The sequence below is a fragment of the Pelophylax lessonae genome, assembly GCF_965119305.1.
Source record: "Pelophylax lessonae genome assembly, chromosome: 8".
NCBI lineage: Eukaryota > Metazoa > Chordata > Amphibia > Anura > Ranidae > Pelophylax > Pelophylax lessonae.
The window spans coordinates 220,401,686-220,421,080 of NC_138775.1; the positions used below are offsets into that span (position 1 = coordinate 220,401,686).

Sequence of the window (19,395 nt, forward strand, 5' to 3'; positions counted from 1 at the left end):
GACATGCACCTCCTGGGCTGATTCATGGTAAGACATCATAGCCCTACATAGCACAGCTGCCGTTATACTTTATTATATCTACCATGATGGCTTAGTTTACTCTTCTCTATTCCCGACACAGTACTTTCCTGCCCGCCCCATGCTGCGCAATCTTCTGCATACACTCAATGACTGGCTGCGTAAACAGGAGGGAGAGTCAGTAACGTATGAAGACTTTTTAGATGTTTTAAATAACACATATAAGGTAAGAAAATGTAAGATATTTGATAGTAATAAAAATGCTCATCTTTTAACTTAATACCCATTGATGCTGATAGGAGGCAGTATTTGTTTGAACAATAATTTTCCACCTGGCTCTGTCAATTTTTATATCAATTTTGTTGAGTTGAGTGGTGTTGACTGGGCCACCTACAGCTTGAAGTTCATCTGAATCAAACAAAATCCGAGCAACCTATGCCCAGCCTAGTGCCAGCCTGCAGCCCTGATCAGTGTCTTCTGACAGCAGAGGAGTCAGAAGACAAAACCACAGCAAGGAGCATCCTTCCATTCACCTCACTTGTGTGGATGGGGGAAACCATTCGGTTCTTTTCAATCAGTTCGTAGGCTAATCAAAAAAAAAACTGGGTCATCTATGGCCAACTTTTGATGTAAGGTCAAATAGCTTACATCAACTGCAACGCAACTCACAAAAAAAAAAAAAAAATAGTGCTCTGAAGAATTGTGCAATTTTGAGAAAGAATCATTTTTGTTTAGCTAGAACTTTTTTTTTTGCCATATTTGTAAAATACTAAAATCTCGCAAAGAAACTGCGCTAAATAAACCAGTCAAAAGCTGCAATTTCAAAGTGAGATACACACTATACAAGCAAATCCAAAAACATAAGTTGTGCTAGAACTGAAATCCATAAAATAACATACAAAAATTGACAAAAGTGACAAATATTGCACAAATAGTGATAAAAAATATATAAATAACCATAAAAAGTCCAGGTGAAAAAACAATTATTATGTAAAAATGAATAAATATACAAAAATGAATCTTCAAAGTCCAAATAAAGTGAAAAAAACAAAGTGAGAAATTGTTTGGAATCCAGCCATAAATGGAATAAATTGATAAAGTGAACAAATGAACTTCTACCACCAAAACTCGTGTCTGCCACCGCAAGGAAAACCTGCTTACCAGAAACAAGGGACCCCAAAGGGTCAACAACGCTGGGGATAGGTAATGATATGGTAACAAAGGGACCTCTCCTACGCAGCCCTCCAGGTGGTGCACGGGCTTAGCACTCAATATTGATCTTTTCTTATTCTGAAGAAATCATTGTTTGCGCAGAGGCACATAGGAACAAACAATGATTTCTTCAAAATAACAAAAGATCAATATCCAGTGCTAGGCCGTGCACCACCTGGAGGGCTGTGGAGGAGAGGTCCGTTTGTTGCCATATCATTACCTATCCCCAGCGTTGTTGACCCTTTGGGGTCCCTTTTTTCTGGTAAGCAGGTTTTCCTTGCGGTGGCAGACATGAGTTTTGGTGGTTGAAGTTCATTTGTTCACTTTATCAATTTATTCCACTTATAGTTGGATTCCAAACCATTTCTCACTATATTTTTTTCACTTAATTTGGACTTTCAAGATTAATTTTTGTATATTCATTTATTTTTACATAATAATTGTTTTTTCACCTGGACTTTTTATGGTTATTTATATCTTTTTTATCAATATTTCTTTTCACTATTTGTGCAATATTTGTCACTTTTGTCAATTTTTGTATGTCATTTTTTTGTTTTTCAGTTCTAGCGCAACTTATGTTTTTATATTTGTAAAATAAACAAAAAATTTTATGTGTGCATCCATTGTAAAGTGAACCTCTAGCCAGAGTATAGACATTTAAGTATTTACCTATTTCTAGCAAGCAGTATATGAGAATTTAAAGTGTATGTAAAAGCTGACAAAAAGTTCTTATTTGCTTCCTTATGGTCCTTTAAATATACCATTAAAGTGTTACTAAACCCAGGACCCTGCATTCACTATATCTGGTCTCCCACAGTACACAGAACATGGAAATGCAATCATTTTATTAAATATAAGCCGCTAAATACCTGTTCTCATCAGCAGTATATAGCAGTCTTGTGACTTCTATCAGTGTCTGGTTAAAGCTTGTAGGAGGAGTTTTCATACTGCACTGGCTTTCCTATCAGGATGCAGGGCCCTCTGTCTGGACAGTGCTGATTGGCACTATGCTGATAACATGCACTCTCCCAAGCGAAAAAAAAACTCTCTAGCAAAACACACCAAACTGAACATGTGCAGCCTGACTCCACCACCTCCGTGTTATCAAGACATGTTATGGGGACGATGCAAGAAGAGAAGGATCTGTGCATACAGGATCAAACGGCCTTTTCTCTTACGTTCATCGACGGACACAGCGCTCCATAAATCATAACTACTGGGTTATATTGCCTCCTCCAGGAGTAGGACTAGGCAGAACAAAAAACACTTGGCTACGCCCATGGGCCCTCCTCAGCTGGTATATAATCTCCCTCTCTGCTCTAGGTATTCAGGTTTAATCTGTCTAGTCAGGAGTAAGGACCTAGCCTCCCTGCTGGGATCTCTTGGTCCTAGCAATATTTTTCTCCTTCCTTGCATCTTTTTTTATTGAAGGGTCTACAATCAATTGCTGGGCTGAGTGACGGGCTGGATAATCTAGATCCAGTGGTCCCCCCAGCAAGCAAGCGTGCTATACGCTAGGTCGGCCGTGACCTCACGGTCTGTTTGGAACATCACCTGCACCAAGGAAAGGTAAATACCATCTCCTCTCTCCTCCTTTGGTGGTTTGGGGTGGTCACGGGTACCCTCCAGGGAGTGGGGCTTACACCCCCCCTGGACTGGTGGGGTCTAGGGACAGAGGATGCAGTGGAGACCCCTGTGTCTCCCCGCCATCCCCCCTCTGTAAGGGTCCTAGGGTAGTGTGTATCCTTCCCTGGTAGTATGGAGGGGTCTCAGTATAGGAGACCTCTAGGTGCATGCCCTACTGGTTGGTCGGGGATGGGGGGGCAGAAAGAGCAGCAGATTCTCCCCTAATGTATGCTGCCTGGGGAATACAGTACCTTCGGGGGGGTCCCCTTGCAGAGGGTGCAGGGAAGATTCTGGCAGCATGCTTCGGCGCCTCGAGCTGTCGCCAGCCATGTTTGAGAAGTGACGTCACAGGGGTAATTTTCCCTTAGTGTAGCTGGTCTCCATCCAGCAGGTATGTTTGTGTAGCCTGATGATGTCACGGTGGCCATTTTCCCTTGGTCCGGCTTAATGCTGGAGACAGATGGAGCCTCCTGGGGATGCCGAAGCTCCTCCTCTTTCTCCTCTTTCCCCTCGTCCTGTGCCCGGGACATATGAAAGGAATGGTGTCCATGGTATTGCTGGGTCTGAATTCCGGCGCTTTGCCAGCTGGTAGGGTAAGTCCTTGGGGGTCCCTGTGTATCTCTTTCTCTGCTTTAGTGGTGCCAAAAAATTCTTTGTACTGCAAGTTCTTCATTTTTGGTTCGGCATTGCGGCCAGTCTTGGCCTTAGCCCTGGTGTCTCAGACCCTAACTGAAAGGGCCAAGCTTTTGCGCCATGGCCTGGGGGGTGGGCAGGTTCCGCTGCTTATGTTAATTTAGCAGACGAGTTGGTCCAGAGGCTGCAGATTTTTTGTGATGCAGCTTTGGATGCAGCTTTGGATGACATCATTAAGGGTCTCACGGGGGGGGGGGGGGAGTACCTTCCTGCCACAGTCTAGGAAAGGGAAAGAGCCTTGTCGCAGACGGGGGCCCTCCTTTTCAGCCCAATGAAAATTATTTTGTGCTCCCGGGACTGAGAATAAGGGAAATAGATCCTTCAAATCTTCCCTGGGAGGTTCCAAGCAACCTAGTTCTGGTAAGCCTAGAGCTGGCTTCTCCAGATCCGCAGACAAGACCCATTCAGCATGAAGGTCTGCCCTCACCCATTCCTGGGGTGGGGGGACATCTTCGCTGGTTTCTGCTCTCGTGTACCTTCTTCGTGAGCGTCAAGGGGATCCACAAAATGATTATTTTGGGGGTACCAAAAAAGGGGGGCAAACTTTGTCTATTTCAGGTTTTTTAGGCCCTGAGTCTCCTTGTGCGGAGATAATTCCTGCAATGGTTCGGGTTCCCCCCTATCCCTGTCCAGGAAATTGAATTACCTAGGTCTGATTTTAATTCTGACCAGGGTGGTCCTTCCTCTGGACAAACTACAGGAACCACAGGCCGTGATTCACCGGCTTCTGTCACACATCCAGCTCTCTCTTCTGACTTGCATACAGGTTCTGAGTCTGGTGGTAGCTACCTTTAAGACAGTTCTGTTTGCACAGTCCTGCATGTAGCTCCTTCAGCTGGTTTGGCTCCACAGGAGGATACCAAGGTTTGTGGCGAGATCACGGGTTCCTCTGGCAGACGCCACAGGCATCCTAGGAGTACGGTAAGGCCAGTATCATCGTCGGCTCAAGCTTCTTCCGTAGTTTCTGCGAGGAATCAAGGGCGAGGGTCTTCCAATCAGTCTGGTGGCCGTAAACGTCCCTTTGGGGCTTCCTCTCAGAGAAGACCAGTTGTCCCAAGGGCTGACCTACATCCTGCTTTACAGTCTCTGGATTTAATGGCTTAGCTATTGAAAGCCAGGTACTGAGTGATAGAGGTTTGTCTGAATCAGTGATCCTTACTATGGTGAAGGCGAGAAAGTTGTCTTCCAGCAGGATATACCATTGTACGTGGAAAGCGTATATATTTCTTGGTGTGAGTCGATTGGTGCTCATCCTTGATCCTTTTCTGTGGCTCTGATTTAGCCTTTCTCCAACGGGGTGTTGAGCAGAAGTTGTCCTTAAGTACCATCAAGGGCCAGGTGTCTGCCTTGGCAATCTTCTTTCAGCGACCCCTAGCCACACACTCTTTAGTTCGTACCTTCATTCAGGTGGTTCGACATGTGGCTCCACCTGTACGGTCCCTTTTTCTGCCGTGGGATTTAAACTTGGTGCTCTTGGTTCTCCAGAAACCTCCATTTGAGAATATTTGGACGATTTCCATGCCTACGTTGTCCCAGAAGGTGGCAATCTTGGTGGCTATTACCTCGGCCCCCAGGGGATTGGAGTTGGCGGCTCTTTCCTGTCGTAGTCCCTATTTAGTGGTCCATAGAGATAAAGTGGTTCTTCGTCCCTGTTTGTCATTCCTGCCCAAAGTTGTCTCTGACTTCCATTTGAATGAGGACATTGTGTTGCCTTCCTTATGTCCCAAGCCGGCTCATCCCAAGGAATTTGCTTTGCATACCTTGGATGCGGTTTGGCTGCTTCGGGTGTATGTGGCAGCCACAGAGTCCTTTTGGAGGTCAGACTCGCTCTTTGTGGTTACACAAGGACCAAGAAAAGGCCTGGCCGCTTCTTCGGCTACCATCTCCAGATGGATCAGACAGATGGTGACTCAGGCCTATTCTATTAAAGGTCGAGTTCCTCCTTTCCCTGTCATGGCGCATTCTACTCAGACGCTTAGTAGTTATTGGGCCTTCCGTCATCAAGCATCAGTTTCTCAAGTTTGCAAGGCAGCCACTTGGTCGTCGGTGCATAGTTTCCCAATATTCTACAAAGTAGATACTTTGGCATCTGCAGACGCTTCTTTTGGCCGCACGTAATTGCAGGCTGCTGTTCCCTCTTGAGGGGTGTTTTTCTTTAAACTTTTATTTCTGACAGAGCTCATGTGACCCGGTTAAGGCTTCTGTGTCCTGGTTAAGGTCTCTTGTGTTTAGCCTTTGGTTATTCTCCCAATCCCTCATTGTCCTTTTGGCACTGCTTTTGGTTGTCCCAGCAGTTATGATTTATGGAGTGCTGTGTCCGTCGGTTAAACGAAAGAGAGAATGGGATTTTTGTACTTACCATAAAATCCATTTCTCTGAGTTCATCGACTGACACAGCACCCACCCCTCTAAGGAGTTCTGATACTTCTAATACTGCTTGCTACTACACTGAATACCTAGAGCAGAGAGGGGGGTTATATACCTGCTGAGGATGGCCCATGGGTGTACCCAAGTGTTTTTTGTTCTGCCTAGTCCTACTCCTGGAGGAGGCGTTTAACCTAGTAGTTATGATTTATAGAGTGCTGTGTCCATCGATGAACTCAGAGAAATGGATTTTACGGTAAGTACCAAAATCCCATTTTTACACAATGCACAGGATGAACCCCTTAGGTTCCACAGGGAGTATAACAAGCATGCTTTACTGCATATACAGACTGATTTTTCTGTTGTGGGTTTAGTAACACTTTAAATTCATTTTGTTATATTTGTTAAGTGCAAAAATAAATAGCTGTTCATCCAGCCAGATGTCTTGTGAAGTCATAACTTCCTGTAATACTTTTCTGTGTGGCCAGTTAAGTCAGTCTCTGACTACAAAACACCTTCTCCTATGTCCCAGAGAGAGAGAGCGAGGTGTTACATAGTCCTTACACAATTCCTTCTTAGGGTGACAATGCTGTTTCTCCTAGATACAGCACCATTGTCACCATATGACAGGAAGTGTGTTCCTGTCAGGATAATCAGATGAAAAAAAGTGTGAAACAGAAAAACAAATTCAACCACCACATCTAAAAAGAGGTAAGCTGCATAACATTTAGTTTTTGTTTTTAGGTTTAGATACGCTTTAAACAAGTCTTTACTGTCCTCTTTTGCTGCAGACACTGTGGAGCAAATCATGTTCAGGTAGAATTGACCCACAGTGCTTGTGGCTAAAGAGGTCAGCAAAGGATTGTTTTAAAAACTCCTTAACTGAAATCATAAATCCAACTTAGGTATAATTATAGGTATAATAAGTCTAAGGGGCATAATTAAAAAGCAGTGAATGTGACCTTTGCCAAAAATTGCATGTAAATATTTTGAATTGCAGGGATTGTTTCTCTATCAGTGAACAGTTGATAAAAGTGACATTTTTTTTTTTTTATAAATATATAACTTGGGTTGAACCATTGAGATTATTCAGCTCTGCATTACAGTATTAATAATATGCATTCTTGTTCTTTTCTGTGTTCCTACCTGTCTGTTCAAAGGTTAAGGAGGCAGTTCTGTCCCCCCATGTGAACTATGTCTGGTGTCAGGGTTCAAAACCTGAATATCGAGGTTTCCCATGTACTGTCTGGACACTCTTCCACTTGCTGACAGTCCAAGCCTTTGAACTGAGAGCCGCTGATTCTGGTTAGTAATGCAAATATTCTGAATCTTCTGTGCTCAAAGTATAGTAGATTAGAAAATATTTTCAAGCTGTTTCTAGCAGGCAGAGGTGACCAGTCTCCTCACTAGGAAATACACTATATTGTCAAAAGTATTGGGATGCCTGCCTTTACACACACATGAACTTTAATGGCATCCCAGTCTTACTCCGTAGGGTTCAATATTGAGTTGGCGCACTCTTTGCAGATATGACAGCTTCAACACTTCTGGGAAGGCTGTCCACAAGGTTTAGGAGTGTGTTTATGGGAATGTTTGACACACTTGCGGTCTCCTCTCTAATTCATTCTAAAAGTGTTCTATCGGGTTGAGGTCAGGACTCTGTGCAAGCCAGTCAAGTTCCTCCACCCCAGACTTGCTCATCCATGTCTTTATGTACCTTTCTTTGTACACTGGTGTGCAGTCATGTTGGAACAGGAAGGGGCCATCCCAAAACTGTTCCCACAAAGTTGGGAGCATGAAATTGTCAAAAATGTCTTGGTATGCTGATGCCTTAAGGGTTCCCTTCACTGGAACTAAGGTGCCAAGCCCAACCCCTGAAAAACATCCCCACACCATAATCCCCCCTCCACCAAATGATTCGGGGTGTTTGGGGTGGAGGAGCTTGACTGGCCTGCACAGGGCCCTGACCTCACCCCGATAGAACACCTTTGGGTTGAATTAGAGTGCAGACTGTGAGCCAGGTCTTCTCGTCAAACATCAGTGCCTGACCTCACAAATATACTTCTGGAAGAATGGTCAAACATTCCCATATACACTAAAAATAATAATATTGCTGCGCCAAGTGAACATCAATTAATCGGAGATAAATCTGTGTTTAAATAACAAGTGATAAATAAATATCATGTGAAAAATTAATCCAGTGATATCAATCAATCAAATTGTCCCAATCGGGTGATATAAGAATCACTAAAAATAAATAAATAAATTGTCCCCAATCACACATAGAAAATCGTGTCAGATAACGTGACTAAAAATCTTCATCCATAAATGTGATTAAAGGTGCTGCATGCTCCACTCCAAGTGACTGGTGACAAACTAGCAGCTCATCCCGCCCCACTCAGATAGGGTATAAACCTCTCAGGATTAAAAATATGGATTATAAATAAGGGTTAAAATTTAAGTTGATTATTATATTGATTTCAATATTTGTTTGTTAGTTGCTTATACAATGGTAAAATGTATTCGGACACTGCCTAAATGAGTATTGTTATGCCTCCGGGAATATGATGACAACAGGCTCCTAATGAAAGTAATTTCATAATTTAATGTCTACGATCTGCGGATCGGCCGGTCTATGTGGGCCGTTATCGGGATCGCTGTAGGTGTTAGCAGGGCGTCGGCATATCGTAGGAAATGATTGCTGGCAAAGCCCAGTCATTAGCGCTATATAGATTCTTTGAAGACGATTGGCTCCACCCCGCTGACGAAGTTCATTACGTAACGCGTACGGGGGAGGAGCCTGTGCATCATCACGCAGATTCCCGGAAGAATACAGGCAGAGTTTGATGTGCTGACAGCCCGCACTGCATTAAGTGCATGGAAATATAAGTGTAATACCATTGCTTATGCTGAATAAATAGCCCATCCTAGCAGAGAGCACTAGATTCTGTCTTTTATTTCCACACCGATGCTGCATATGTTTGGAGAAAGGAGCAGGAGGAGGTGACTGGAAGACCAGACAATTGGAATATTCCAAAGTGTGCTTTGACTCTTAGGAGTCTCTCCTGGAGGTGAGCTGCTAGTTTGTCACCAGTCACTTGGAGCACTTGGAGTGGAGCATGCAGCACATTTAATCACATTTATGGATGAAGATTTTTAGTCACGTTATCTGACACGATTTTCTATGTGTGATTGGGGACAATTTATTTATTTATTTTTAGTGATTGTTATATCACCCGATTGGGACAATTTGATTGATTGATATCACTGGATTAATTTTTCACATGATATTTATTTATCACTTGTTATTTAAACACCGGTTTATCTCCGATTAATTGATGTTCACTTGGCGCAGCAATATTATTATTTTTAGATTTCACAGGTGTTTTTTGTGTTTGCCACTAATTGTTTGCAGCCTTGTGCACGAGATTGATTTTTTTTCTGTTTGAATTTGGTTTGCGCTGATTATTTTTGCTTATATTTTGTTATTCCCATATACACGCTCCCAAACCTTGTGGACAGCCTTCCTAGAAGAGGTGGGCCATCTCAAAGGGTTGAAAAAGGGTGGGCCAACTCAATATTGAACCCTATTGACTAAGACTGGGATGCCATTAAAGTTCACGTGTGTGTGACAGGCGTCCCAATACTTTTGGTAATATAGTGTAGGTGCCTATTTCTTTTTGGTAGAGCTTGTGTCGACTGACCTATTTTAGTGTATGAACTGCTTCTCTCATAATACAAGTTTATGGGAGTACAAAAAACAGTTTAAAGCAGGTTGATACAGATCAGGGGGTCAGCTGCAAGTCAAATCAATTCTGAATAATCTAAGAAGCATTTGAACTGATGTAAAAAACATGCTGTATTGGTAGCCCAAAACCCATCAACACTGGCCAGTGCATTTTAGAGAAGAATGGTATGATTGGAATTAAAACTAGCAATAATTATGAACAAGATTAAAGCTAAACTCTGGCAAAAAAAGTTTCATTGAAATATATTCCTTAGTATCCCAAAATTATAGAAATCCAGCTAGAGGCATCATCCCGGTACCATTTTTGGAGCCGGCGGTCGGCTTTCCGGTGGTAATGACTGATGTGGCTCAGGAGCTGCTCGATCGTTACCCCAGCGAGTGGGAGGGGACAACCCCCCTCCCACCGCCTTCTGCGGCTCTGCCCGGGTCTCCCGTCCCACTTGCTGGATGGAGTCCCGATGAAAGCTGGAAGCGGCTTTGATCGGGTCTCCAATGACGTAACCCAGAGGCGGCATCCATGATGTCATGCCCGGGTTATTCGACTTCTAAAGGCGCCAAATTTAAAAAGTGAGTGTATTCAAAAATGCAGTTTTCAGCGTTTGAATACATGGAAGTGTAGTGTAGGGGTCTAGGGTCTTTTAGAGCCCGATCCCTCCATAAAGAGTACCTGTCACTGCCTATTGCTGTCACAAGGGATGTTTACATTGCTTGTGACAGCAATAAAAGTGATCAGATTTGTTTTAAAACCTGTGGTAAAAAAAAAAAAAAAGAGAAATAAAATAGATAGGAAAAAAAATATATATTTTTAGCCGCCCCCGTCGCTGTGAGCTCGCGCACGAAACAAAGGCATACGGAAGTCGCGTCCGCAAATTAAATCGCTGTTCAAACCACACATGTGAGATATTTCCGCGATCGCCAGAGCAAGCGCAAAAATGAAATAAAAAAAGAGCTACTCTCTAACTCTAAACTGGTAACCGTTAAAATTTTTTAAAGCGTCGCCTATGGAGATTTTTATTGACCGTAGTTTGTCGCCATTACGCGGGTGTGCGCAATTTTAAACCGTTACATGTTGGGTATCGATTTACTCGACGTGACATCATCTTTATACAAAAAAATAAGCTAACTTTAATGTTTAGTTTTTTTAAAATGCAGTGAAATGTAATTTTGCAAATACCGCGTGACAAATATATTGCAATGACCGCCGTTTTATTCTCCAGAGTCTTTGCTAAAAAAAAATATATATATATATATATAATGTTTGGGGGTTCTAAGTATTTTTCTAGCAAAAAATACTGATTTATCTTGTGAAAAAAAATGTGTCAAAAATGGGCTCGGCCCTTAAGTGGTTAAAGATAATTCAAACTGGGAGATCACTGTAATTGTTTCAGTGATGTTGGGGTTTGAGCCATACTACTGGACTGTATAGTTATTGAATAAACAATAGCCTGAGTTCAAATGGCTTAGCATTCTTTGCAAAGATTGTCCAGCTTGCTGCAAATTTATTTATTTTTTATTTATTTATTTTTTTTTTGCAAATTTAAAGATCATTTGTGTTTCCCTACAAAATATAAGAATAATTATTTCACTCATAAATAATAATCTCTCCACCAGACACTGAGAGTTTTAGCGAGCTGATAGGGCAGTTAGTTCACTGACATTTGCCCAAACCTGTTTTTGGGATATCTTCTGTATTCTTTGACAAGTCTTCTCTTTAATCTTTTGCATGGTGGATGACATACCTCTCTTTGTATCCCTGCTATAGAGCCACAGGAGGTATTGCAGACAATGCGGGAATATATCCGCTACTTTTTCGGCTGCAGAGCTTGTGCTGTAGAGTTTGAGAAAATGGCCAGTGAGTCAATGAACTTCGTTCGGGATCATGATGATGCCATCAGGTGGTTGTGGTCAAGTCATAATCGTGTAAATAAAAGATTGGCAGGTGAGTAGCAAACAGCTCAGAGCTGATTCATCTGGTCTCCCTAAACAAGTGTCAGTTACCTTTCTTTAACAGTTCTAGGAAACAGAATCTGATCTTGGTTTGCTTCATAATGGCAGGTCAATTTTAAAGCAGGACCTCCGGCAAACAGATACTCACGCAGTCAGAATGCTTTTATACTGTATGAGCAGTTTTAGAAGCCAAAGGATTTCTAAGTCTGTTCGACTGTTCTGATTTACAAACTCCTGCAACACCGCACAGCCAATCATGTGACACTTCCACTTTCTGTTTCAGCCTCCCTGCTCATTGTAATCAGAAGTTTGATGATCGTATTTTATTTTCCAACAAGTTGGCAGATATTGCAGGAAACAGCAATGATGAAACAGAAAATAGTGCTATCATATGCATCATATGTTGTGCAAATCATAGGACTGTGAACAGAGTTACAAATCTTTTGGCTAGTGTAAAAGCTCATATATGTGTATTGTAATCCCTTCCATCCTGAAATCTGTATATTAAAATAATTTTGCATGATGCACCATGACAAGGATATGTAAAAACCCCTATCCCTTTGACAGCTACCAGAGAACAGTTTATATAGTTGCTAGTTGTCAAACCCAACTGTCAATAACCTATTCGGTCCCCAAAATGTTCAGGAAGCAGTCAGAGGGGTTCTCATTAACCACTTAAGCCCCGGAGGATTTAGCTGATCAAAGACCAGAGCCTATTGGCACTGCGTGACTTTAACGGACAATTGCGTGGTCGTGCGACGCTGTACCGCATTTTTTTACATGAAATTCCCCCAAAAAAATCAAAAAATGTTAACATTTTAGGCCAATTTGTTTTCTGCTACATATTTTTGGTAAAAAAAATCACAATAAGCGTATTTTGATTGGTTTGCGCAAAAGTTATTGAGTTTACTAACTAAGGGAAAGATTTATGTCATTTTTATTAGTTTTTTATTTTATCGAGTAATGGCGGCGATCTGCGATTTTTTTTTTTGCGGTACTGCGACATTGCGGCAGACAGATCGGACCCCTGGCTGACATTTTTTACACTTTTGGGGGTACCAGTGACATTACTACAGTAATCAGTGCTATACATATGCACTGTTACTGTAAAAATGACACTGGCAGGGAAGGGGTTAACTTTATTAGTGATCAAGGGGTTAAGTGTGTCCCTAGGGGCGTGTTTCTAACTGTAAAGGGGCGTGGCTTTTGATGTAACCTCAGAGACATATGATCCTACATAGCAAGATTGTATGATCTCTGCAGTTACACCAGGGAGAATGACAGGCGGCTTTGTTTACATTAGCCGCCTACCTTTCTCCCTCTCCACCGGGAGATCGTGAGTGACCGGCGGACATCGGGTCCGCCAGTCACACGTGCGGGGATGCAGGGAAACGAGCGGGGGCGGGAGCGCGCCTCAGGCGGCGCAAACACGCCCCCTGCAGGCTCCTGGGCGAGCGACGTAGTACTACGTCACTTTGCCCAGGGGGGGCTGACTGCCGCAATTAAATGAAGCATTGTGGTTAAAGGCCCTTTCCGATCAGGTCCGCCTGTCATTTTTTCAGGCGGACCTGATCGGAAGTTTCATGCACCCCTATGGAGCAGCAGATGTCAGCGGTGACATATCTGCTGACACCCGTTGCTATCCGACCCTGTCCGTGAAATCCAGATGGAAACCCTATTTTCCATCCAATCTAGAGGATCACATCAGATAGGATCGGATTAAAACGGACAGGTCCGTTCTCATCCGATCTCCCACAGAGGAGAGCAGGGGTCTGACAGGTCTGTCTCTACAAAGTAAAGCGGAGGTGGACCTGTCATCCGCCTGCTCAGCGGGGATTAGCGGATGGATCCCCGCTGAACAAAACGGAGTCCGCTGGGAGGAAAGGAGGAAAGCCCGTGTAAAGAGACCCTTAATTACTAAAACCGGAGAGTGCAAAATCTGGTGCAGCTGTGCATTAAACTTCAGCCTGTTTAATTAAGCTTTAACAAAAATAAAAAAACTGGAAGCTGATTGGTTTCTATGCAAAAATGCACTATATTTTGTACTCTCCAGTTTTAGTAAATCAAACCCAGTATGTCAACTATGCCATAGTAATCAGATCAAACAAGATTTAGATGCTTGTCTGGCATTCTTATTATTATTTGGAGATCAAATAATGTAGAACTTACATTTCTACCCATATAAATTATATTTAAGCCACTGATCCAAGTATGTCTGTCACAAAATGTTGTATTATTGAGCCCCCATTGACACCCGAGCTGAGCATTTTTTAAGCAACATTGAGGCATTTCAGCAAAAGGTGGCACAATAATAATATTAGGGGGATTTTAACTAAGTAATGGCTCTGCAAGAACAGTTAAAGGGCAAAAATGTATGAACCTTGTACAAGACAATTTTATGGTCCAGTTCATAGAGGCCCCAACTAGGAATGATGTTCTGCTGGACCTGGTAATCTCAAACCATGCAGAGCTTATTACTAATGTTCATATAAAATAACATCTGGGTAGCAATGACCATAACATTATTTCATTTAATGTAAGCTGTAAGCAACAAGCACATACTGGAAGGATAAAAACTCCTAACTTTAAGGGAGCAAAATTTCCAAGGATGAGGGCTGCTCTCCAGGACTTAGACTGGGAGGGAATATTGGCATCAATGAACACCGAGCAGAAATGGGAATTCTTCAAAATGACTGTATAGTTTTATAAGGCTAAAAATAAAACCTATGTGTCCTAATACCAAAGTGAAAAAAACTATAAACAATGAGAAAAGATCATTTAAAAAAAATATAAAGGAACACTATCATCGTTTAAAAGTTACATTGGATATAACACAATATGTAAAAAGCAAATTAAGTTTGCAAAAATTCTAAACGAAGGACAGTTTGGAATAGGTGGTACGTTGTAGGATAAACCCCCCCAAAAAATTCTTCAAATATATTAACAGTTTAAAGGTCAAGTCTGAGCACGTAAGCCATTTGCAAAATAATTTAGAGTTGGTGACTGAGGACTAAGAGAAAACAAATCTTCTTCAGCTCTGCTCTGTGTATACAAAGGAACACGAGGGAGCTCAAGTCCATAATTGTACAGCATTGGCATAGCCCCAGTTTAACCACTATAGGTCAAAAGTCCAGAAATATTTAGACAGCATAAAGGTGAATAAAGCATCTGGACCAGATGGCATCCACCCACGCATCCTAAAAGAGTTATTTAAAAGCTATTGTTTCTAATTTTTAGGGACTCTTTAAACACTTAAGCCCTGGAAGGTTTTACCCCCTTAATGGCCAGGCAATTTTTTGCAATATGGCACTGCGTTATTTTAACTTACAATTGCACAATCATGCGACACTGTACCCAAGTAAAATCTATGTCCTTTTTTTTTTACCACAAATAAAGCTTTCTTTTGGAGGTATTTGATCAACTCTGCGGTTTTTATTTTTTAAACTATAAACAAAAAAAGAGCTATAAAACACATCCAATAAAAAAATGTAAAAAATAAAATGTCTTCATCAATTTAGACCAATATGTATTCTGCTACATATTTTTGATTTAAAAAACCCCAATAAGGGTATATTGATTGGTTTGTGCAAAAATGATCTCGTCTATAAACTATGGGATATTTTTATGGCATCTTTCTTAATTTTTTATTTTTTACTAGTAATGGCGGCGATCAGCGATTTTTAGTGGGACTGCAACATTGCGGTGGACAAATTGGACACCTACCTGATACTTTTGACACCTTTTTAGAAACCAGTGACATTATTTCAGTGATCAGTGTTAAAAATATGCACTGTTACTGTACTAATGACACTGGCAGGGAAGGGGTTAACATCAGGGGCGATCAAAGGGTTAACTGTGTGCCTAGCTGGTGCTTACTAACTGTGCGGGGGTTGCTCTGACTGAAGACAGAGATTGGTATTCCTGCCTATCTTCTCTCCTGTCAGAATGGCGATCTGTCTGGTTTACATAGGCAGATCGTCTTTCTGCCTCTCTCGGAAATGATCGCAAGTGGCATCCGGTGCGCCAGACCCGCTAATTGGCATCCCCTGTGTCCAATCAGCGTGTGATCACGCCTGCCACTGTGTGCGCGTGCCCCTCAGTATCTATTGCACGAAATGACGAAAAGCCGACCTGCCTCAGTAAAAGTGTGGTAGACTGTCAGCAAGTGGTTAATGACTGGCAAAGTACCACTGAATTGGCGTAAGCCCAAGTGGTACCTATATTTTAAAAGGGATCAAAGTCTTCACCAAGTAGCTATAGACCTGTTAGGTTAGCTTCAATGGTTTGGGAGATACTGGGGAGTTTAACCACTTAAGCCCCGGAAGATTTTTCCCCCTTCCTGACCAGGGGGTATTTTGCGATTCGTCACTGCGTGAATTTAACGGACAATTGCGCGGTCATGCGACGCTGTACCTAAACAAATTTGACATCCTCTTTTTCCCACAAATAGAGCTTTCTTTTGGTGGTATTTGATCACCTGTGCGATTTTTTTTGATCATGCGCTATAATCAAAAAAAGAGCGACAATTTTGCAAAAATAACAATATTTTTCACATTTTTTTTATATGAAATTCCCCCCCCCCCCCCCCCAAAAAAAAATGTAAAAATCTAATTTTTTTTACATTTTTGGCCAATTTGTTTTCTGCTACATATGTTTGGTAAAAAAAAAATCACAATAAGCGTATTTTGATTGGTTTGCGCAAAAGTTATTGCGTTTACTAACTAAGGGTAAGATTTTTGTCATTTTTGTTGTTTTTTTTTAACGAGTAATGGCGGCGATCAGCGATTTTTTTTGCGGGACTGCGACATTGCGGCGGACAGATCAGACCCTTGACTGACATTTTTGACACTTTTGCGGGTACCAGTGACATTACTACAGTAATCAGTGCTATACATATGCACTGTTACTGTAAAAATGACACTGGCAGGGAAGGGGTTAACTTTATTAGAGCTGCAGTGACTATGTGTGTCCCTAGGGGTGTGTTTCTAACTGTTGTGGGATGTGGCTGTGTGTGTAACAGCACAGATCAACGGTCCTACATAGCAGGACCGTTAGATCAGTGCTTTTATACAGGGAATAATGACAGGCGGCTTTGTTTACATTGGCTCTCAGGCTCTCAGGCTAGGCTAGTGGCTATTGGCTCTCAGGCTAGTGACGTACCGGTACGTCACTTTGCCTGGCCGGGGCTGACCGCCGCAGTATATGTACTTGCGGCGGTCGGCAACCGGTTAATAAAAGACCACATAGGTGAGTTTTTGCTAGAAAATATTATTTTAAGCAATGGTCGCCATGAAATCAGGAAAGACAGAAGTTGTCAAACAAATCTGATTTTTTTTATATTAGGAAGTAAGCAGAAAATTAATTAGACAAAGGAGTGGCTGTAAATATAGTATTCTTGGATTCTGCTAAAGCGTTTAATATACAGTTCCCACACATGGCTAATGTGTAAGGTAAAGTCTACAGGATTGGAAAATTCAGTTTGTATATGGATAGAAAACTGGCTAAAAGACCGAATTCAGAGAGAAGTGGTAATGGTTTATACTCAGAATGGTGTAAGGTTATTAGTGGTGTGCTCTAAAGTTCAGCGTAGGGACCCTTATTTTTATTAGATTTATAAATGATATAGGGTTGGGATTAAAAGTACCATTTCAGTATTTGCAGATGATACCAAGCTATAACCTCCATTGGGCAACTATGTGGCAAATGTGGTTTAATTTTATACATGTAAAGTTATGCACTTGGGAGCTAAAAACATGCATGCATACTAGGAGAAGAACAGCTGGGTGGAGAAAGATCTGGGTTTTCTGGCAGATTATAGATTTAATAATATCATGCAATACCAAGCTGCAGTTTCTAAACCTAGCAAAATACTTTCTTGTAGTAAAAGAAATGTGGACTCCTAAGGCCTCATGCGCATTGCTGCTGTTAAACTCGCGTTTTTGTGAGTTTAGTAATTTATTTTTCTGCCCTTGAACTTGCCTCTATGTTCTCCTATGTGCCCATACACACGTGGACATTTTTAGCAGTTTGTTAGCAGTGGAGTTGCCCTGCACACTGGGTACACTTGTTTCCCAATGTCCTTCCAGGACCTGTGACTCTTGCATCACACATTTACAGATTTGTCCGTTGAAGTACATGGCGCCAAAAATCCACAATAAAGCTGCTGTACCTTTTTCGATCTTCAAGCAACTGAGTGTAGAGATATAAACAACCACAATATAAAAGAATGAGATTTCCTATGTTGGGCATTGTCACATATAGGGAAATATGTGTGGACGGGAGCTTTTTTGTTGTAGTAACTAAACATGTGTTTTTTTCCCTAGGAGATAATCAAGAAGACCCAGAGTTCCCAAAAATCCAATGGCCATCCAAAGACCTTTGTCCAAAGTGTCGGAGGAAACTCTTGGATAAAGAAATTTGGGATGGTCCAAATATTCTCCGTTTCTTGAAACAACGATTTTCTGAGAGCAACATATCCTTTGAATATTTGGAAGACGAAAAGGAGTTATTAAAAAAGCTGAGAGAAGCGATAAGCACAAACACCGCAAGAAAGAAAAGGGAAACAAAAGATTTGAAAGAACAGGACACACCAGGCAATAATGATAATATTGTCCCACCAGTTAAAGCTGAAGAGGAAAGAAATGAGGACCCACTTCCAATAACCAAAGCAAAGCAGATCCTACGTCACAAACCTACCATTATAAAGATGAAGAGCAACTCTGCTCTGCAAAGAGATGGAGAGGAGAAGATTTTAGATCTAGATGCCTATGAAAATCATTATTTCCAAGGTAGAACTTTGCAGGACTCCAACTCAAAGCTCCATAAACGTGCTCTCCACCCAAAGACATTGCTGGATCCCAATGATGCTGAGTTTAATGAAGAAGCAGTACGGGAAAGGTTGCTCAAGAGGGGGATTGACACTAAATATCTTCTCGGGGTGATAGTAAAGGAAGGGGACAGTAACTGGAAAGGACGCTGGGTGAAGATGCTGGAAGTTGGGTTTTCCAGCTTAGACATCAGTTTGTGTATTATTCTTTATTTCCTCACCAGTATGGGCCTCCTTGCTATGTATCTGTACCTTAATGTCAGATCACGATTTTTCCGTCAGCGGTGCAGATGTCCGCAACCTTGATCTAAATCCTGCTGTGCAATAACTAGTGTGGCAGACTTGTTTGTCATGTTACAGATGGAACTGAATATTTTCAAATGAAAAAAGTACCTGTTTTAACCTGTGGAAGTTTTGTGCTAGCCTAAGACAATCAGTAAAGACCAAAACTAAATGCACTGAAGTTGTCCTCCTGTACCGACTGATGTGTTAACAAAATAAAATAAACTCATTAAAAATAAATTTCTATAACAAAGGTGGATGTGTGGCTGGTGTGATATTCTTAAAGTGATTGTAAAGCCTTCTTTTCTTTTCTTTTTTTTTCTTTTAACCACCTACCTAGTGAGCATTTAAACCCCCTTCCTAACCAGACCAATTTTCAGCTTTCAGTGCTCTCACATTTTGAATGACAATTACTCAGTCATGCAACACTGTATTCATATGAAATTTTCGCCCTTTTTTCACACAAATAGAGCTTTCTTTTGTTGGTATTTAATCATTATTGGGTTTTTTTTTTTTTGCGCTATAAATGAAAAAAGACTGAAAATTTTGTAAAAAAAATGCATTTTTCTTAATTTCGGTTTTAAAATTTTGCAAATTTAGTCATTTTCTTCATAAATTTTGGCCAAAAGTTATACTGCTACATATCTTTGGTAAAAATAACCGAAATAAGTATATATTA

The 19,395-nt window shown here is 41.5% G+C and overlaps 1 protein-coding gene across 1 annotated transcript in view; it reads left to right on the top strand.

Annotated features, from left to right (window-relative positions):
* Positions 1–18,969, top strand: part of QSOX1 (quiescin sulfhydryl oxidase 1) — a 124,738-nt gene extending 105,769 nt beyond the window's left edge. The window contains exons 9-12 of the mRNA XM_082266482.1: positions 122–244; positions 7,074–7,218; positions 11,424–11,600; positions 17,932–18,969. Coding sequence (XP_082122608.1) covers positions 122–244; positions 7,074–7,218; positions 11,424–11,600; positions 17,932–18,740 — 1,254 coding nt within the window. The 3' untranslated portion in view covers positions 18,741–18,969. The remainder of the gene's footprint in view (positions 1–121; positions 245–7,073; positions 7,219–11,423; positions 11,601–17,931) is intronic.
* Positions 18,970–19,395: the final 426 nt, after the last annotated feature.